The following is a 22424-nucleotide window of genomic DNA, read 5'->3' as shown; positions in this document are numbered from 1 at the left end:
ACGTGCGTGTTTCCACGTTGTTCTTTCAACGATAGCACAATTATATTACGATCTAATGTTCCGCATTAGCGTTATCTTTCTTATTCGTTATTTTTCCGATCTGGTATATCGCTAAACAGCCGTTAGCTGGAAGAACAAGAAAGAGAGTCTAAAAATATTAGAAGGAGTACGGTTGTTGCGAAGATGTACAACCAGGAAACGTTGTACCGCGTTGCTTTCTCCGAAAGACCTTTCCTCGACGCGTGAAAGCGACCACTGCCCTTACGATTCCTCTCTCGCTTCTCTCGATTCCGATCATCGAGATCTGACGTCGACACGAGAGCAAGAAATATCGTATTTCTATTATGGATCGAGTAAAGCAAAAGAGGTTAGTAGATGGAAGGGATCGAAATCGAAATTGAACACAGAATCGTTCGATCGACATATTAAATTTGGGTTAGAGGTTTTCCGAAGTGTCAAAGTAACGATTGTCAAATTTTATCGTGGATGCGATTTCAAAAGAACGATATTTCTGCTATCGGTGATTTATTAGTGGGTATTAGACAAGTTTATCATTCTTATCGTACATTTGTAGATATATTTTCATAAGTGGTGGATTCTTTTTATTCTGTCGTTTTTTCATTACCGATCTTCGATAAAGTATCGTTTTCTATCTGATGAAACAAAAATATTCTTTTAATCGTTTAATTTCTTAAATAATGTTTAATCTTTGACTGCTGCAAATTATAACAATATCAACAATCCAAAGTCCAACTCCAAAGTATTTACGACACTGTATCTTTATGTACTCTTGTCCCACTTAAGAATTCGGTAAAGAATCGAATAAAAAGTTATTTCAGCTGGTCCGTGTCAATACCTTTACTAATCGCTATACATCTTCCTGCCCGTACAAATGTCATTCTCTCATTTCGATTCTCTCGATTCTGACCATTGTTGACACGCGGTGTGGCATTCGTCACAATCGTCAGAATGCAAAAGTTAAGAAATTTTCTCAAAGATAGTTTACGCTGGCGTTGAAACTATTTTTGAAAAAATAAACACGGAAAATTGGAAAGTTCCATTTGCTTTCTTCCACTGATAAATCGAGTTTATATCCTTTAAAAACATATTATACGATTAAATAATCGAACGAAAATTTCACAATAACTTAATGCCCGGAAAATTTTGCAATAAAGCGAACGTGCTTCGTCCAAAACCGATCAATCGATTAGTTTTTCGGTTATCGTGCACGTCAGTTTAAAAAGTTGATAAACAACAAGAAGAATTCAACTAAAAAAGATCACGCTTGTACCTCGAAGACAAATTTACACACGCCATGCAAGTATAGTCACATATAACCGGTAATTAGTTTAAAAATAAGAATAAGAATCGCTTGCTTTTACTGTTGGTACACCAAGATCTTCCCTTAATAAAATTGTTCTCACCCCAGGCGCTAAAATACGAAGGAAAAACTTCGTTTTCAATTAAGAACGTAAGAGTGTGCGATGTTGTGTAATTTCTCGGCGATGCTATCGTCACGCGCATCTTTATTACGGTCGCAAGAAAAGAAACACGGGTTCCTCGACACGATCAACAAACCGACGAGAATGTCGATGAAAATTTTGATGCAGACAACTCGTAAGACGTTTACGGTGAGCCGCGTATCGCGTTGTAAACGATATTTGTCCACTTTCTAGGCCGTGTTCGAACGAGGATTCTCGTGACTCCTGGAGATCCCAGCGGAGCACGTACAACGTTCTCGTCTGTCTCCGCGAGATGCTGGGGCAATGCCCTGTCAAGGTTGTGAATGTTCGCGCGTATCGACGAACTTCCTTAACCCACGACCGTCATTTTTGTTCACGGCGTTTCCCTTCGTTAAGGTTGCTTTATAAACCCGTTCTGTTGCGTTCCAGCCAGAGTGGGACAGTTCCGTTTACATTATAAATAGATCATAACGTCGTTACGTGCAGTTGAACGAGATCGAACGTCGTTGCGCCAATTACACAATAGACGTGCCTATATTTAAACTTGAGAATTCGAATGGAATTTATAACTTTTAGGAAATCGCCACTTTATTCGTTTCGATGGAAATTTAAAATGAAATGTGAAACATACGGTGACTACAAAAAGTATCGGCGCACGCTCTTATTTTTCAACGAAACGTCTTTTTACCAGATTCGACGCATTTTATTTGCATAGTATCTCCGTAGTCACGCGAAAGTAGTAACTAAATAATATGAAATTTTATTTTTCACCCGATTGTCGTTCTTCTAAGAAAGATATCTTCCATTTGAACAGAATATGAACAACAAACATCGGCTTAAAACGTTAGAAATTCTTTTTCTTTGCTACGATCAGAAAAAGATCGAAATATAAAGATTCTTTGAATGCTTTCAACTTCGAATCTAACCAATCGTTCCTCCTTTTCAGATATATCGAAGTTAGTTTTATTGCAAGTGTCTTGTATGGTCTGCGTTTATGAATATTAAATTCATCAAGTAGTACGAAATGACAAAATTATACCGCTACAAGTACGCTAGCGAACGTGATAAAAATTCATTTACATAACTCGAAGGTCGACGATATCCACGCGTTCATCCGGCACGCGCGATGAAAGTGACGGAAGTCACGGACGCGGATGGCGCGTTTTCGCGAGTTTCCGCGGCAGGAATCGCGCCACGTTCTCCGATCGATCGAGGATGCCAGGCTGTATACCGTGAAAGCGTGAAACCAGCCAGTAAATGTCGTTAAACGTGCTGTTTGATTCGCGGCACGATCTGTCCTCGATCGGTATGCGAGCGCCGAAGATCAGACTCGATACTTCGATATCGAAAACGAATAATACGCTAAAAACAAATTCGATTTGAAGATAATCTCTATCCTCCCGTGTTTTTTGCTTCGTTGCGAAGCAAATATTTGGTTGTGCGAATTTCCGAGAATAAGATCGGATTTTTGGTCTCTCGAAGAGGAAGCGGAGGATCGAATTTGAGTCGCTGAAAAGCCAAACTGATGAACGCGATTATCGCGACTTTCATCGCGTGAACGTGAATTTACGAACGGAAAAGATCGAATCTTTGATCCGTCGACGCGAAGGATCAGTTTTTCGTATCTCGAAACGCAAATTCCGATCGATTCTACTTTTTACAATTGCGTCCCAATTTCATTATACAGATACGTGGTTGATTTTCAATTCTCAAGAGCCAAATTGATCAACTCCGCTCTTTATAAAGCTGTGAATTCCACGTTATTCAGGTGTTTGATTAGTATTCGACATCCCAAACAAGAAATATGTATTATTTCCATAAATTGATTTATAACAAAGAAAAGTAGCACGCGTGATTCTAGATTTCAAGGAACATTTTCAAAAATAATATTTGTAACTGTCGTCCTTTCGTGCCTCTTGATTTATGACTCAAACGATACTAAATTCTAAGGAAGACCCATTATAGAGATAATAGAACTATACCGATGATAGCTATTATCGATAGATACGCGTAAAGATGGATTCATACTGACAGACGAACGGATTCTAACACAAAGTACCAGTTGAACACCATAGCTAACAACCTGCACTGTCGATCTATCTCAATAGCATGAGAATTATTCCGTCGTTTCGAGGCGAGTGCCTCCAAATGTTGGCAATTGACCAACTGGCCGCTCGAAAAGTCTCATTGCGAATGGCCATTAATTCGACTAGCTCGTGCGAAGGATTTTTCTGCAAGTCGAGGCGCGCTCGAGTCGCGTGACAACCGTTTCGCAAATCCTACTTATTTATGCTCAAATATACGCTTTAAGAAACTAAGAAAAAGAGAAGAGGAACGACGAGGAAAGAAGGAAGAGAACAATAAGGGAGGAAACGATGGGTAGTTATCGAACGATCGACATTCGTTTAACAAACTGTTCCGGAGAAGAACGATGAAAGGACGAGAAGGAGAAGGACGAAGGAGAAGAAGGAAAAGAGAAAAGAAAAGATAGGGAGCTATTGATAGTGATTGACCCATGATTTGTAGCTATACGAGGGAGAAGACGAGGATGAAGATCGAAGAAGGAAAAGGAGAAAAAACGAAAAGGAAAGGGAAGACGCGAAGAAGCTGTTGAAAGAGTGACACGCTGTTACCGAGCATAATTTATATTCTAGGAAGAAGACGATGAAAATCAAGGAGGAAATAGGAAAAAGAAGAACGAGGGAACGCAAAGTTATCGAACGATTGACATTCGTTTACCGAGCTCCCCCGTAATTTAAATTATAAGAAGACGAAGGCAAGATACAAGGCGAAAAGGAAAGAATAAATATGGAATGGTCCATAATTTAGATCGCAAGGAGAAGAAGAAGAAGAAGAAGAGAGGAAAGTGCGGAGAAGAAAAATGAAAGAAGAGGCACAAGGTTGTTGAACGATTGTTATTCGAGTCGTGAGCTGGCCCATAATTTAGATTATAATTTAACGGGTGCCTGCAACGCGCGGATGACGATCGGCCAACCATTTTATGCAGACGACATGCGTCAAACGTCGACAAGATGGCTCACGCCGGTGGAACGTCCCTCATCAATATCCATAAGTCAAAGGACATCCGTCTTTGCGTACACACGCGGAATAATTTACAAGGATCCGTGATAACCAGCCGAAGGAATCGTTGCCGGACAACGTGCGCGAGGTAATAATGCACGGGAACGAGATGACGCTGTTTCCTTTCGATGAACCGATAATAAGGCGCAACGAAGGCTGCCTCGTATTTATTAATGGATTGCACGGTAGCGTACACTACTAGAATAGAAAAAAATGAGAATTAGAGAAAGAAAATGTACGGAAAAGTAGGGAACAAAAGATGACAAGATAGTATCCGAACAAGTAATCGATGGCATATACCGTCGAGGACAAAAATAAGTGGAAAGGTAGTAGAAATATAATAGGTATGGTTGAAGTTTCGTTAACTACGACTTAACGGTTTAACTATAATACATAATAATAGTAAATATTAATTTCAATTTGTTTGCTACATATTTTACGTACAATAGAGATATATAATAAATAAAACTGAAGCATATAACACTGGTATTAGCTCGATCAAACTTCATCGATATCTACTTCCACTATCTGCACCTTTATTTTTGTCCCCGACTGCATAAACGAGTATTGTAATTACCGAATATACTCGATACTTATTGGCCGATTTTTATACGGATTTATTATAATTTTATCGAAGCTTAGGTTTAGAATTAACAAAGTCCCGTTACTTGTGGTCGACAGTGTACTCAAATGTAATTGGTAGAAAATAGAGCGAAATAACGAAGATTGAAGGGGACTGGAGCGAGATAAATGCGGATTTGAGAAGATCGAAGCGAAACAACGCGAGTTGAGGCTATTAGAAGAAAGATGGTATTTCACTTACAATTAAGCAAAGTTAAAATTCCTCTCTCGAAGCATTTACTTTTTCCTGTTTTCTTTTTTTGTTTTAGTTACATCATTCTTGTGTCACGCACGCAATCGTACAACCTTCAGTTACGAATTTTTTACTTCTACATCAACCTTGAGTTAAAAGATGAGCGTACGTAACAACAGTTAGTCCAACATTTTGTTGCACATTAATGCCATCTTAATCTACGATGCTGGTTTATGGAGCGATAAAATATGATTGGATCATAAAGGAAAATGGAAAGAATAAATAGTTCCTGTTGCAAATAGAAATTTTTTATCTATCCAACTATCTGATCGCGGAACAAAAATTGCGTAAAATTTACGACCTGTTTTAAATTTTTATTTTTATGCTACGATATTGCATTTTTTTTGTATCTTTTTAATCGGTAGTTCGACGTGCTATTCGTCTAATAATTAGTAACACAGATTTGCCACGAGTGAGACTGCAAAATTTTAGTAGAAATTAGAAAGGTTTGTATTTCAAGACTGAAAAATGAATTTCTCCCGATGAATTTTCTCGCGTGAATTTAAGGAAACGAAAGGAGTTCGTGTCCTTTTATTGCGATTTTATTAAAGCAAAAAGATAGCCGTTTGAAACTGTTCAGACTCGTTAAACACGCGTCGCAAGATTCCTTCATCCCGATAGCGCGGTTCTTTCAATTTAGATTCGTGACTGGCATCTTTATAATATTTCTAGTATGTACGTACAATATACGCGGACATCTTGTACCTCGTCCGACATCCATTAACGATGGACATTTTACCATCCGTTGGGGATAAAGAGGTATTAATTCGTTTTAACGAAACGTTTTAAAGATCTTAGTATCGACGGTCGTCTCAGGAAATTCACCGTGTAACATGTAAAAATTACATATCGACGTTTAAAACCGCAGTACGATGAATGACTTCGGCGAATAAAAACAAATAATAGAAAACAAAGGTTAAAGCATAAATTCAATATTTCTTATAACTTTAAAATAATCGATTTTATGTTATTTAGACGCGATATTTTATATTCTAGCCACGTTCGGTTTCGGTTCGGTTTAGTTTCAGTTCGATTTCGGTCATAGAGATTTACAAAGATGGAGTACGCGAGTCATATGTTACCGTGTAACTGAATGCGGCATGGGCATAGAAAGAGAACGCTGCATAGAGACCCCTTCTGTTCTCGTCTAATCCACTAACGCATGCACACTGACGCCGCTCATTGATCGGTGTTACGCTAACATATTTACTGTACGAATGTGCATGCGTCATTGGACAAGGACACAAGGAGCCTCCATGTGGCGTTCGACCTTTTATTCCTATAGAATAGCTTTTTCGGTTCACTCACACGCTCTATCTTTATATGTATCCCTATAGTTTCGGTTTGATTTCGGTTAAATCGCAAAACCGTATAAAATATAAAATAGAATATTCACCAATGGGCGAGTATTAACCGAGTGGGTAAAACAGATTTCTACTTAGATTTCGTTTCTTTAGTATTTGTATTCAAACCAATAAATTGCGTGAAATTTGGCATGAAATCGCATAAATATCCGTAGTCTAATTATATTTAATATCTAGCCCATAATCGTTAAAATAGACAACCTCTCTACCCCGATAAATATTTAATTAAATTAATCGTTAAAAGTATGTATATTTGTGTATATTTGTAAAGAAAAAGAAATGTTAAATCGATCGTTTTGATAGCTTTGATAATACCAGCGTAATGTAATCGTCTCTCTTCGAAATTTGTTTTATTCGAGTCACACGTTGAACGATCAAGAAACACGTTCTCTTTCATGGTAAAAGCACAAAGTATGCGGGTAACGAGATCCATTGAGGACAATAGAAAAAGACGAGTCGCGGATCTAAATTGGTTTCGACAATCGTCGACCAGTTTGCTCAACGACGAGACGACGAAAAGAGTTGCAGCAACCAGCCGGGATGAACAGAGCTAACCGGTGAAGAAACGAACTTAAAGACGAATGCAGATTGAAGATCGTTTCTGTGTCGCAACAATTGACGCTTTTCAAACGACAATTTCTCAATCAAATCGTCATTGAATAGCTTAAAATACGACGATTTGAACATTCAACAAGTGCATGCAACGTTTCGACGCTTAAACGTTTGAAAGATTCAAAATCCTTGAAATTTTTAATTTAAATACTCGAATTTTTGGTTTTTTAAATTTATAGACATATTTGTATTTTAAAGTATCCGAGCTTTTTAATTTTAGGATTTTTCGATACTCGATCGTTTTACCTATAAATTTGAGGTCTTTTAATTTCAAAGTTCTTGGATCTCTAAATTTCTAAATTTTCAGACTTTCAAGCTATCAGCTTTTCGAATCTGCCGAGTTTTTCGAATTCTCAAATACTTGAACTTTTTAGCTTTGCAGCATTCTAAATTTTCAAACGCTTGAAACAAGTTAGATATTGAAATATTTAAACTTAGGTATTTCAACAGAAAGTACAATTTAGTTTTCTATGAAGCCACGAAACGAACTTTGATTTACGATGTTTGGTTTGTAAATTTATTTGTCCGCGGGCATGTAAACGAAAACGAAGCCTCCAATTGTAAGTGATTGGTAAATAGAAAAAAAAAATTCACTGAAAGAAGAGTTTAGAAATGAAAAAGGATCGAAGGATTAGTCGATCGCAAAATTAAAGTCTCGTCGAGATCGAGATACCAACTCCGCCTTAATTCCAGCCCAGAACCCACAATTTTCATTGCCGACGACGCTTGTTATTTCACGATTTTGCAAACAAATTTGCAATCGTACAACATTGCGTGATTTAACCACGAATTCATTCGATATTCTTTTTCCATGGATTTTTATCTCTTTATTACTTATATTACTATCATGCCGTAAATTTAAAAAATGGAATAAACAATAGACTATTAAAATATTAAAATACGCAATAAAATTCTCATTATTGCTGTTCAATAAAAGACTTTATGGTTTGAAACAAATGTTCCATTCCAAATTATAAAAATTTCGCTTTCGAGAAATATCGATGTAAAAATTAATATTAAGCAAGAGCAGTTGCACACGCATCAAAACGAAATACACCGAGGCTATATAATATGTTTATACATATGTGTAGGTATAAAATTATAATATATCACGCGATAACGTTTTTATGCGGCGAATTACTGTTTTATTTATTGATTTTGAACTCACCGCATCGTCGTCTTGAAACTGCTCTGACAGGTTCCATAGTAAAAAATGTCCAAAAGAGGTACACTTCCTTCTCGATAGGCTACTTACAAGTGACGTCTCACATTTCGTATTCCTATTTTCAAAAAAATGATATTACGTGTCTTTAAAACTCGCTTTTTGAAAGATATTCCCCGTCCATATGTAATCGGTAATTAGAATAATATTGACAATTAACATTATATATATTAGATATTATTAGATATTAGATACGATACACAGAAAAGAAAACAAACAAGAAAATAATACATTTTTTTAATATACCTGTAGTAAAATACCGAAAGAAGAAAAGTTATAATAAGGCACTTGGAACAAATATAAATGTTTAAATTTCTACGATAAATAACATGTTACACAAATCCTACAAATATTCCCCAAATTTATATAATAAATAGCAATCGAATCCCACGAAATGACTTGAATTAGCAAACACATATTGAACTATTACTAACCTAAATCTCACGTTTCCACATTTCTCTGTATGCATTTATTTCTAGCATCGTGTATGTGCTCATATGTATACAAACTGCATGAATATATCTGCTACACACGTGTAAACACTTTGCTTAACTAACTTGTATCACTTGAATGTCACTACGTTCTGTACGCTTTACACCAGTATATGTATACAAATTAGGTTAGAATGTACAAAAAAAGTACTGCGTATACAATTCACTATACAAAACTTTCAAACATCGTATAACCCGAATATTTCGTGATTAATTCTACCTTCAATTTGCGCCAACTTCCTTGAAGCACATCAAACTGGCGGGTTCGAAGCTTATTTATGACGTCATCGAGCATTGGTCGATAAAAATTCAACATTTACCACAAACAGCACCGTCTGTCGCATTACTGACTGTCGATGCTTACAACGGCTGAGCTTCTCGTACAAACGCAGATGTCACTGTTTAACGATGAACCTGCCAAACGTGAGAAAGTGTATGTAGGACTTTCATTACAAATTTTACTATGAGCAGGCGATAAATAGAAAACGCTTGAGAATCATTTTAGTCGTATAATTCTTCAGAATTTTCCGCGACCACTGATTCAAATTATTTTTGCAATCTTAACGTAGTAAAAAACCACTTCCTAGAATTTTATGTACGTTAACAGATATACCGGATGTGACAGGCAGCGTAACGATCTTTAAGGTTAAGTGACATTACGCTTTTTTTTATATCCCGACTTTTTTTTTATATCGCTAAACTATTCGAAACAATGCCAACGCCAAACTCTATCAGCGTAGCTGTGATATGTTCTAGCAATATGAATAGAAGCATGGAAGCTCATGCCTTCTTGAGGTAATTAGTCTTAATTGCAATCAAACTATGAATTATATAAAATATTGAATAGACGAATTCTTATTTTATTGTTCTTTTTCAGTAAAAAGGGTTTCAATGTTAAATCCTTTGGAACTGGCGATAAAGTTAAGCTTCCTGGAAACGCACCTGATCGTCCAAACATTTACGACTTTGGAACTTCGTACGATGAAATCTACAATGACCTTTTATCTAAAGACAAGCAATAGTATCCTTTCTATCAAATAAATGAATAAATTTTTTTTCTTCTTTTCACAAAATCTGTACGAGAAGTCCATTGGCTTCAAGGCAAAATAGATATCTTTTTATTTCTATTTCTTTCTTATTATTATCTCCGATAAGTACCATAAAGTTTATGAAATAATTGAAACTAAAATTCCTTAACTATAACATTAGCTATACACAAAATGGTTTATTGCACATGTTAGATAGAAACCGTAGAATAAAACCAAAACCAGAACGATTTCAGTTATCCAAGGACAAATTTGATATTTTAATCACATGCGAAGAGCGTGTTTATGATCAAGTAATTGAATGTATGGAATCCAGAACTCAGGAAGATAGTCAACCAGTGCATTTGATTAATATTGATATTCAAGATAATCATGAAGAAGCTACAGTTGGATCGTTCCTTATTTGTGAATTAGTCACTGTGGTAATTTCAGAATTCATTCAAATTTACACATTTGTATATATTTAAGTCCTCCTGTAATTATTTCTCTAACTAAAGAATTGTTTTTTTTTTTCCAGCTGGCCAATAGTGAAGATTTAGATAACGATATAGATGAACTACTTCACGAATTTGAATCAAAGTTTGCAAGAACGATCTTACACACGGTACTTTTTTATTAAGAAGCTTGTTGTATATCAACAACTTGGTGTTCATCAACGACTTAACTTATAAAAGCAGACTAAATTATATATACTATAAATGTACCACCACATTGTCTGAATCAGATTATGTGAAACGAATTCCGTTTTTACGCAACAAGTAAGAAATCGATTCGCGCTTGCTGTTTAATGAGATATTGCTTTCCACGGAAATCGTTCTAGAAATCTGCTGTTACATTCATATTGTATCTGTAATCCGTGACAAAATATGCAAAAGCAAGATTATTGGATTCGTTCAGGTTTCGAAACGCTAGTATCAGAACGATTAGAAAAGATTAAAAAGCAAAGAATATAAATTATAAAATATTTTAATTTTATAATATATACGCATATAAGTACAACAGCAAGCTATTCTTATATGTGTATGTATGCCGTTATTAGAATGTATTTGTAGTACATAGAATCAATATGAGTCTCTGATATGCTTATAAATTCAGAGATTTGTATATTACAAAATATGATCCGCTGTTATATAGCGAAAAGGCCTTCAATTCTCATAATACAATATAAATATTCGTAAAATCAATGTTGATCAAGATGAGCGTACAATCTTCTTGTTTTTTCGCGTTTCTTTTTATTTGAATGTTTATTAATCTTTTTCCACGGTTTCTCTTCAAGCAACAAGCTCTGTGTAGAACCTGTCACCGATCCTGCATCCCTAAAAAAATAATTACAATAATTATCAAAGTATTCGAAACGAAATTCGTATACACGCTCCATTACTTATTATTATATATGAACAATTATTGTCAATAATTATACAAAAATGACTTTATCGATTAATAAATATACAATAATGTTACATACTTTGAATTAATTCTATGTAAACCGTGCATTTTTCCAATTACTCCTTTTACATGTACATTCGAAGTATTATTTTGAAAAAATACTTTATCTAAATCTTCAGACGTAGTTTTACTTCCTTTATTCACACGTACTGTTCTAGGTGGGAAATGCTTATTTTTCGAAATTATTCTTCTTCGCGGAGGAAATGTATGAAACTTTTCTTGTTCTGCTGTAGTGGGTGCAACGCAATACAACAATTTACCGTTTACAAAATCTTTCAGAAGATATCGCGCCGCACGTGGATTATCTGGTTGTCCATTCTGTGTCATAAAACCTCTATTATCTAAATAAAAGTATAAAATAAATTACTAAACTTATACAAATCATCATGCATTTTTACATGAAGAATACATAATTACATACAGCCATAAGCATTTAAAATTTCTTCTGCAGTTGGAGGACGATCAGGATCTTCTCCTTCTAATGGTGGAGGTATCATAATTCCATAAAGATCTTCTATAACGTGCCTTGGTATTAAAGTACCTAATAATGTAATTGGAGGTACATGATCCCTCATTTGATCAATTGGCAATATACCATTTAATATCATTTCTGATTTTGTACAAACGAAACTAGGCATTACTAATCCAGGGCAATCACAAAGAAGTAGATCCTTATCCAAGAATAACGTTTGAAAATGCTTTGTTTTACCTGGTGTTGCAGACACGGATACCTTTTTGTCCATTAATAGCGCATTTATTGTGGAACTTTTACCTACATTTGGATAACCTACCAAACCAATTGTTGTGATTCCTTTTGTATATGTCTCACCCTTATAAATCATTTTAAAAAATGATACTAATTGATCTCTGTTTAATAATTCTGATGAATTCTCCACCTTTGTATCGTCCTCTATATCTTTTTCACTTAATTTCTCTATTGCATCATTCAATTCATTTAAATTACATTGATTAGATTCCTTAGAACTTACTTCCTCATTTTCAGTTATGGTATTATTACTACCATCATCTGCACTTTCATATTCGCTTTCCGAAGCAAATTCTGAAGTATACAAAGATCCATCACTATCATCATCCTCCATTTCACTACCTTCTTCATCTTCACAATCTTCTTCCTCAATTATCTCTTGTTCCTCTTTTATCTCTTGTTTTTCAACTGCCAATGTCGCAGAAAAGAATGCGACTCTCAAATTAATATCTGTAAAATATTTCGCCCATGCTTGTCTTTGTTCCTCTGTTAAAAAGTCTGCTTTATTAATTAGTATCAGATTCATTTTTTTAGAATCTACTTCTTTAACATATGCTTCTAGGTCCTCGCAACGAAAGAGCAGTGGATTTCTTGCATCAACTATCTGTACAATAACATCACTACGCTCGACTACTCTCCACAATTGTCTCCAAAATTCCAAATTCTTTTCATAAGGAGTTAACATCAGTTCTTCTACTTCTTGCAACATAGCAAGAGAACGTCTCCATTCTAAAAATTCTTCTCTCTCTTTGCTTTGCAATTCGTGAGCTGTAGTTGAACTATTCCATTTCGGCCTTCTTGGTATTTTCAGAAGGGTTTTATTCTTTTTTTGCATCTCCAATATCTTTGCTTTTTCATCTTTCGAGAGTAATCCGATTCCATTTTTTGGATTAACGAATTTAATGTTTAATTTTTCTGCATGAAACTCAGTTCCTGCTAACTGTGCGGTAGAGAGAAATTCTTGAAAAGAATTTTCTTCCGTGACGGATTGAAGATTGAGACGTCCCCAGTCGTAGCCATCGTTTAATTCGGCAGTGTGAAGCTAATTAAAAATGCAATGTCAAAATATCGAAAATTATTTATAGTTTAATTCATTTTAGTATGTACCAAAACAAATAGGTTATGAAAAGAGATATTACGTTACCATAGATAAATCAATATCTTTTTTATTTCTCGATGAACCGAAACGTCCCCTAATCAAAGCCTTTCCTAAATTGTTGCCTTCTACTTTTCCTTTTTTACCCATTGTGTTCGATTTTATACGACTTCAAGAAATCACAGCCGCATCATAGACAAATCACAGCCATCGAACATTAGAAGTAACGTGATGGCAGCATGAGCGGAACATTAAAGAAATAGACGTAACGTATATTAACTAATTAATTAAGTTATAATTATAAGAATCATTGCAAAAGATATTTCAAATATAATTCCATGCACGGTGAAATATTACAAATAGAATTTAAAAATATATATATATTTATGCATCATACATTTGAGCTATGTTTCTATATTCGTATATATAGTTAAGCTAGATCTATGTCTAATATCTATAAATTAAATCTGGGATAGAGCTTTCATGGAATAATTTCTGCATCTTAGTTCATTTTTATTAATAATTGATAGGTAGACTGTTCTGGTTCACAGTTTTCTCGACGACCAGCAACAATTATGAAACGTTCAACATGCTTCACATGCTTCTCTACCCTACTCCCGCGCGCTCATCAATTCTCGAAATCGGAACAAGAAAAATTCTTTCGCAAGGCAGCTTGTGAACAGTTGTTTTTTTTCTTTTTCTAATCCATTTTTTCTCATTTTTTTTTTTTTTTAATCAGAATTATACCAGTGTGTCATTGATTATATTTTATATATTACAATTTCTGTGACTTCGTATAGATTCACCACGCTTGTACACTACTTGCAAGTATCCACAAGTCGAGGAGAAGAGAAGTCTCACTTGCATCCAACACAAATTCATCTCTCGCATTATTTAGAAATCTAGCCATCTATAATATGGATAATCAGTCGCTTTTTCTGGAAAAAGGACATTGTTCTCTTCAAATAAAGTCCCATCGGAAAAAGAAAATATACTTTCATCCAAGCACGCTGTACTCGAACGCCTACTTTTGAGTTTTCTTTTTTAGCACTGAGTATAAAGTGGCTCGCAATGTATCTGATATGGGCCGTTATTTTACACCCGCGATACTTTTATAGGATACCGCCGTTCTACGGTCTAGAATTGATCAACTGTACAACCCAGCACGGAACAATTGGATGATTCGTGCAGAACGAACGGCAGTATGTCAACGTACACATAACATACAGATACTTCCGTCCCGAATAATTAATTATTTTTCAATAATTATCCCTTCCTCGAATCCCTCGTGGTTGATCGCCATCACGTCCTCTACCACGATTATTATAACCGCTCCTTCCCATTCTTCCCATGTTATTGTCGTTGGGACCTCGGTTCATGCCACGATTAGGTCCCAGTTTATTTCCGAAATTACCAAAATTCGAATTAAAATTATTTGGCGGGTTCTGCCCGGGGTTTTGACCGCGGAAACCAGGACCAAAACCCGGCCGGTCAAAATTTGGCGGACCTGAGTTCGGCCCTCGGAAATTCGGCAAACCTTGAAAGTTATTACCGAACGGTCCTTGATTTGGTCCGAATGGAGGTAATGGGCTCGGCCTAAAGTGTTGATTGGGCCCGAAATTACCGTTTGGCGGTCTAAAGTTAGGGCCAAAGTTTCCGGGTGGTGGTCCGTTAGGACCAAAACCGGGATGCATGTTAGGATGGTGCATCATGTGCATTGGACCGTCAATTCCTTGCATACCAGGATGCAGCGGTTTATTCTGCATAGGATGCTGAGACATATTTGGATGTGGTACTAAACTTTGGATCGGCGGGGTCATATTGGGATTAATATTTTGCATATTATGGTGACTCGACATGTGAGATATACTGTTGCCTAAATGAGGTATGCTGTTACTTATGCCGGAGCCTATAGCTAGCGGCATGTTATCACGTTTATCAAAGTTCCCTGAAAAACCACCATCCCCTTTTCTGGGACCATCATTCAATGATTTCTCATCGTCCCACCGCGAATTACCGTCCCGATCTCTGTCATCGTAAATGTCGTTATCCAAAGACTTCTTCAAGGGGAATCCATGCGAACTTCTAAAGTCCTTATCCGCGTAATTACTCCTTACATCGTAATCGGAACGTGAACTGGGCCTTCCAGGTCCGCTAGAGATGTTAAACCGTAAGTCTTCATCGCGATTCGCATTTCGAGCATTTTCACCATGAGAAAGTTTCCTGAGATCCTCGTCCTGTCCACTGTGGAAAGAGTTAGTCTCGTTGGAGTGCTGATTCGATTTCGTTCCCGTGTACCTTAAGTCGGTATCACTGGATTGTGAGTCTTCCGTCATCACTCCGCCAAAGACCGGTTGATGAATCTTCGATGTTCTGTCGCTGGCTCCACCGTCGCTCCAACCGATTAGTTGATCGAATTTCCGCTTTCCACCGCGATTCAACGCTTTCAGCAATTCAGGATTCTGTGCAAATTTGGAACTGGGTAAAGGTGGAGGAAGTTCGATATCGGGAACTTTGGAATAATCTATTTCGCTGTCGTCTTGCAAATATTCTTCGGAATCGTCCATGTTATCTGGTGGACCCACAACGTCTCGTAGCTCTTCTATTTCTCCGGAAAATACTAGTTTATTTATGGCATCATTTCCTTTGCTAATTGCTTCCGCTAACTTAGAACCGGCTGCAATATTAGCAATGATTTTAATAATCTCAAAATTTCATTTAATATTACAGTACTGAATGTTTCCACTAACAGTAAATAAATAATGCTTACGTTCGACAGGAATCATTTTTCCGTACAATATAATACCATTAGGTGTCACTTCATTCAATGGTACCGCTCCTGGTGTGGTTTCGATCAACTGATTCACAAATGCATTTAGAGCTTCTACCTGCTCCATATCCTCAGCCTCCATCTCATTCCATTGAGCTTGGAAATTCCTTGGAATTGGTTTGCTATATGGAACTTTCTTGTTAGCAAATTTCTTCCCTTCGTCGACTGCATGATCCAAATCTAACCCAGGGATACCACCGCTTTTGTCTTCTGGTTCGCCATCGGCATTGATTCTATCTTCTGGCCCCATACCAGGTATTACAGCTGCTTCGTCAGCTATGAAATAATCGAAACAATAGTAAAAAAATTCAAAATTCCCTTTTTTTAAATGTGAAATTATTACATAAATATTGTCCGGAGTTTTTTATTAGATTTGCGTCTTTTCAAAGCATTACGAACCAATGATAAAAAATGCAACAAGTTCTTTTTTTAATGATAAATCTGAAGACTTCTATAAAAGTAGCATTCGCATAAATTGATGTGGTAAATCTAATTTGTAGAAGATTCACTCTAGCGGACATAATTTGTGCAGTAACTTAATACAAAAACAATATTGTTGTTATTATTCGCATAATATATTGTGTACCAATTTCATGATCATCAACGCCAGCCGATCCAGCAGGTAAAGTGTTGAGATTATACTTGTCTCTCATTAAATCACCAGGCCTGTTTCGTGTCCAAAACTTTGAAGTGTGATCATTACTACCGGAACACAGGATGTGTCCCAGCGGATGCCAAGCTAACGTCCAAACTATACTGTCGTGAGCTTGTTCTATCGCACCTACCTCTTTGTCGGCGCTAAAAATTAATCATAGTACGAATAATGTGTAACAAATAAGATTAAAAAATAGGATTAAGAATTGCAGAAAGCGTACCCAACGTGCCAGAATAAAATAGCTCCATCGCTGCCACCGCTACAAAATAGACCCTCGTGACTCGGGTGCCACGCGACGCTAGAAGCTTCTTTTTTGTGACCACGAAATGTTTGAACTTCTTGACTTAAATTTCGAAGATCAAACAACTTGAGCAAATGGTCCCGCGACGCGGTTACCAGCCAATTTCCATTTTCATTCCATTTAACATCCATTACTGTCGACTTGTGTGCATGTAATGTTGCGAGTGACTGGCCAGTCTTTGGATCCCATAATTTAACCGGTTGCTGATTATCTTTGCTTCCAGAGATGACTAGACTTTTTTGTGGATGCCAGTGCACACATTTCACATCAGCACCATGACCTAAACAATAATTATATGAATATTGAATTCATTGAAGTTCGTATTAATGATTGAGCTGTTTGTTGAAGCCACAATTAATTAATAAATAAAATGTAAATAAAAATATATTTTTCTAATGTTAAAGAATAAATATAATATAATAAAAGAAAATATAATATAATATATACCCCTGAGAATTCGTTCTTCATGACACCGAAGAAAGTCCCAAATTCTGACTGTTCCATCATCACTGCATGTTGCCAATTTGTGATCCGTTGGACTGAAACTACCCACCCAAAAAGAAATGTTATATTCAAACAATACGCTGTTATGTACTTATAGAGCGATTCTTTATTTGCAAATGCTCACAATGAGAATTTTCTCAATGAAACAAGTATTACAACATTATGGAATGTATAATACATATTTAGTAATTATTATCCCATGTAGGCACATGTATAAAATATCAGATAATAGAATAGTATGATGAAAGATTGATTACACGTTGAGCTTTATTAACTTTTATTGAAGTTCTATCCTTATACAACTGCAATATATTCAAAGTGGAAGGAGACAGAATATGCAAAGTTTATTAATATTCAATAGAACATTTCAGGCATATGGTACATCTTACGGACATTATTATGATATGACATCAAAATATGATCATTAGAAATTGAAGTTAAAGCATATAATAGCTTACATTTATTACTGATTTGTCATTGGTTATTAAATAAATACTACACATGCAAAGAAACAAGCAAAGAATACTATAAATATTTTTCTTTTTTTTATGGTACCATCTGCTAAATAAATTATGTATTTGTATATCTACACATGCATTCTTGATGAATCCCAAACATATCACGTAGAAGTTAGTTAGGATCAACCGACAAACCTATAAAGGATTATAATTTTCAAAAAATTACTTAAACCAGATACATAACAAGCTACTATTATATGGTTGCTAAAATTCTTCATGTGTATGAAATCTTTTGAGTTAAATATATGATATATGTGTGCGAAAAACGTGTATAGGAACGCGTAAAAATACACGAATGAAATTCATTTTCGGGACAATTTAAAAAATTATTCACATAACGATAATATATGTGGTCTAAGAATGCGCGTAGTGGGCTTTTACTCTGAATTCGTCTCGCGGAATAGACAAACATCAGTAATAAAAGGAAGATCTATGTGTAAATATTGTAAATAAACAAAAAACCATCTTCGACAGTCATATCTGGCACTCAAACAAAATTCACTGCTGATCAAGCAACAAACTGTTCCATTATCATGAAAGTAGAATCTCTTTTTGATGCCACATGACCACCGAGTGATATACCAAGATTGATATTTTTTCAAAAGTTCAACATTTATTGCACAAAAAAAATGTCCGAAGTGTACATGAAGTTCGTTATATCTCTCTGTTACTCTCTCTCTTATCTGCAAAAGGGCACAAGTGACACAGACCAAAGAGAAAATACTTTATTTTTATTTTCAGAGACATATGATACTGTAACTGCCTTTATTTAACTTTATTGAAAACTTGGATGATGTAAAGAAGGACACAGGATATTTATTTTTATTTAATTCCATGGGAATCTCGACTAGGTATTGCTGTATATTTCTTGTTTGTTTATTCTTCATTCTAAATATATACATTTTACCTAATAACCTGACCATATAAATTCCATAAACTATGAGCCATAAGGACCTAATTTCTTTTATCCTACAATTTGTTTTGTTTTTGTCTCAGACCTTTCTATATAAAAATAATAAATTCATACTACTGTAATCTAGTGGACCATGTAAATTTATTTAGGTCCCTAAGACTCTATGAATACAGTTGATAAATTTCATATTGATACACGTACAATATATTTGGCAGAAAAATTTACACTATCCTTGCTGATCAACTTTAAATATTATTAAGATACATAAAGATGTAAAAATGTTTCAAAAAGTTATTAATTTTGGGAAACTAAGCAAAAATAACTGGAATTACTTGTAACAACATTTATAATAGTATTGTAGCACATTAAGTTTTTTTTAAATATAGAGCCTCATAGTTTATATCACAATTAAATATTAAAATTAAATGCAAATATATATATATAAATATATATATATGAAACCTTAATAAAAAAAAGTAAGAAAATCAATTTGTAATACGGATGTCATCACGTAGTATGGGGAATGTATTTTCATCACAGACTTTATATCACAGAAATTTTTCAAAACTTGAGAATATCTTCACCATACATCTAATATATCAGGAAATCTTTCAAATACAATTTATGAAAAATTTTAGAAATCACCTGTGTACCCATACAAGAATTAATATTTTTAAAACAAAAATGTTGTAAAACCAGAAGAGGAAGAGAATGAGAGTCATGTCCAATATCTTAACTACAGCAAGGATGGACGGATCATCGATAACAGTGGCGCAAGAGACGTAAGGACTAGTGTGGTGGATGGTATACCTGAGTCCTCTAATCGCTTCTTTGTGCGCCTGAAACATCTTGACGTTGTTCATATTGCTCTGCCAATACTTCACATAGCCTGCATGATCTCCTGTGACCATCCAGCTCTCATTGTGCGACCATACCATTGTTCTCACTGGACTATCATGTGCCTAAACAGACAAAAAGAAATATTTGATTAATGCATCTAAAACTAGCATACATTCTACACAGAAAGTAATACAATGTATTCAAGTTTTAAAGTTTTGGAAATGTCCAAAGCTCCCTATTTATACATACAATCTTTTATTTAAATCACAAAGTTACAAATGATGATAATAAATTACAAAACAATATTAAAAATATACAGAAATATTTCATTACTGTTAAACTATAATAAGGGGCATAAAATACCTGCAAAATAGTTTCAAAATTAAAGGTAAGACCATTCCACAAGGTAAATTCTCCACTAGATGCACCAGTAACAAGGCGTCTCCCCTCTGGTGTCCAAGCCATACAAAAAATAGGGCAACGCATTTTATTTGTTGCAGTCTTCACAAATCTTGTGGTGACTGCATTTATAGGATTGTCAACATAACTAGGTGGTGGAAGCAGATCAGGGTAATACATCACATCTGGCTGTAGGGCACGTCTGTCTCTGTAATCCCTCTGCCACACTCGATTCTACATATAAAATATGTAATAATACTATTTATCACTGATATCACAAAACTTTGCAAATCAAATTAAGAATCCTACCTCTAAGCTTTTTATAATGGCAGAATTATAATCCACAGTTTTACGCATAACAGATTTCCTAAGTCTTTTGCCATCAAATTCATCTTGCAACGTATCTTGACCAGCCGCAACAATTTTGGGTGCATGATAAGGTCTGAATGGTTTAAAGAAACCCCTTGTTCCATCTCTATGATTAGTGTATCTGTGCTGATAACTTCCAGATGTGTTTATTGTAGTCAAATTAGGAGGCGGAGCTGATAAATTTGGAGTAGCAGGAGGTGGAACAGACATATTAGGTAAACTTATAGCTGGTGGAGGATTTGCAAATTGAGTATTTGCAGACATAACAGCAGTTGTTAATTCTGTAAATAAACACAAAATATGTTTCTTATTATTATTCTATAAAGTAAGTTTAACATTATCTAATCTTTATTAATGTTACATTTAATATATTCTTCAAATTATTTTTATTCAATTCACATATGGTGAATACTCATATATATGTGATACTCTATTGGGTTATCCAATAAATGGAAAAACTTAGAAGTCTGACCTATCTATTTGCACTATTTATTATGTTTAAAAAGACTATTTAAATTTCAATAAAGTAGCAATAATACTACGGTTGTTTTAACACATTTTCTGATGAGCTATAGATCTACAACGTTTAAATATAAACGAACAAAAACTGTACTTTCACAATATGTGAAAATGTAATACCGATTTCTATTGGTAGAAACGTACTTCATGCATTATTTATCTTTATTATTATAAATTTCAAGTTTCCTTTAATCATATAGTATAGCAGTGAAATATATAATAATTAAGAACGAGTACAAAATCTATCGGTATCGGAATGTTACTAAAGGTTATACGAATTATTTTTCGAGAGAAGCTAACCAATTCGACAAACTTTATTAAAAATTCTACATTTCTCTAATGCAAAGTGAAGCTTGTTTACAAAAACTGATAAACAACCTGCTCATTAATTGCGAACAAATTTTCTTTGATGCTGTTGCACTGTAAAACGCTTGTCACATCTCCCGAACGTGTGTGGATCGAGCGAGTGGCGATAGTTCAGCCCGCCGCCGTTAGATGTCTAGCAACTTTCCCTCACTTCGGTTTTCTTCTCTATATGTTCTAATATCCCGTGCAATTAAGGCAGGGGTTGCCAGCAGAAGGCCTACTGATGAATCTGGTTGGGTGGCTCCGAGACGAAACGCACCTTTCTTTTTCGTTCCATCCTTCTCTTTTGTTCTTCTGGATGCGACACACGCTTTAATGTCGTGTTTTTTATAGCTTACAACTCTGTAGATGGGGGAACAAGACAGAAGCTAAAAACTTAATACTTCCTTACGTTCTTAGATTCACTACCGAATCCGAACGTTATCACGTTTTTTATATATATTATACACAATATCACTTGTTATTTCCACCGTTTGTATAAAAAATGTTTTCCAAGTAATACGATGAAATATATGTATTAAAATGACTATATTATTTCCGAAACAATTTTTGGTTTCACGTTTTATATTGATGTAAATTTAAACACACACGAGCAAACAATGAGAAAATTATATGTCCCCTATATACTATGGGCGCCATTACTCATTTGGATGATCACATCCGTTTCATTCATATCCACTTCCGATAGTGATTTTGATAAATTGCTGTAATGTATATATTATGATAGAATTTTATTAACTAATAGCGTT

At 35.1% G+C, this 22424-nt stretch overlaps 4 protein-coding genes across 5 annotated transcripts in view; 1 reads left to right on the top strand and 3 right to left on the bottom strand.

Annotated features, from left to right (window-relative positions):
- Positions 1-9452, bottom strand: part of LOC126925132 (uncharacterized) — a 68896-nt gene extending 59444 nt beyond the window's left edge. The window contains exons 1-2 of one of the 2 annotated variants that reach the window (XM_050740415.1): positions 9328-9452; positions 8563-8674 (exon numbers count right to left, since the gene is read on the bottom strand). The gene's annotated coding sequence lies outside the window, so the exon portion shown is untranslated. Of the gene's footprint in view, positions 1-8562; positions 8675-9050 lie in introns of both variants that reach the window. The other variant, XM_050740414.1, reaches the window with a different exon arrangement.
- Positions 9453-9552: 100 nt separating this feature from the next.
- On the top strand, positions 9553-11613 carry LOC126925167 (RNA polymerase II subunit A C-terminal domain phosphatase SSU72). Its single transcript, XM_050740484.1, has 4 exons — positions 9553-9902; positions 9985-10128; positions 10317-10575; positions 10671-11613. Exons 1-4 carry the CDS (start codon positions 9820-9822, stop codon positions 10770-10772), a joined length of 588 nt encoding a protein of 195 aa, XP_050596441.1. The 5' UTR covers positions 9553-9819; the 3' UTR covers positions 10773-11613.
- LOC126925126 (large subunit GTPase 1 homolog) lies at positions 11104-13737 on the bottom strand. Its single transcript, XM_050740398.1, has 4 exons — positions 13510-13737; positions 12021-13407; positions 11619-11940; positions 11104-11469 (listed from the first exon to the last, which is right to left on the bottom strand). Exons 1-4 carry the CDS (start codon positions 13609-13611, stop codon positions 11334-11336), a joined length of 1947 nt encoding a protein of 648 aa, XP_050596355.1. The 5' UTR covers positions 13612-13737; the 3' UTR covers positions 11104-11333.
- A 216-nt stretch (positions 13738-13953) lies between these two features.
- Positions 13954-22328, bottom strand: LOC126925110 (uncharacterized). Its single transcript, XM_050740361.1, has 9 exons — positions 21688-22328; positions 20731-21071; positions 20386-20655; positions 19993-20144; positions 17695-17792; positions 17167-17527; positions 16878-17089; positions 16232-16567; positions 13954-16138 (listed from the first exon to the last, which is right to left on the bottom strand). The coding sequence occupies exons 2-9, from the start codon at positions 21052-21054 to the stop codon at positions 14721-14723; spliced, it is 3171 nt and encodes a 1056-aa protein (XP_050596318.1). The 5' UTR covers positions 21055-21071; positions 21688-22328; the 3' UTR covers positions 13954-14720.
- Between the last annotated feature and the right edge of the window lie 96 nt (positions 22329-22424).

This window comes from Bombus affinis, chromosome 15, assembly GCF_024516045.1.
Source record: "Bombus affinis isolate iyBomAffi1 chromosome 15, iyBomAffi1.2, whole genome shotgun sequence".
NCBI classification, from domain to species: domain Eukaryota; kingdom Metazoa; phylum Arthropoda; class Insecta; order Hymenoptera; family Apidae; genus Bombus; species Bombus affinis.
The sequence above is the reverse complement of the archived record's forward strand: the minus strand, read 5'-3'. Positions and strand labels throughout refer to the sequence as shown.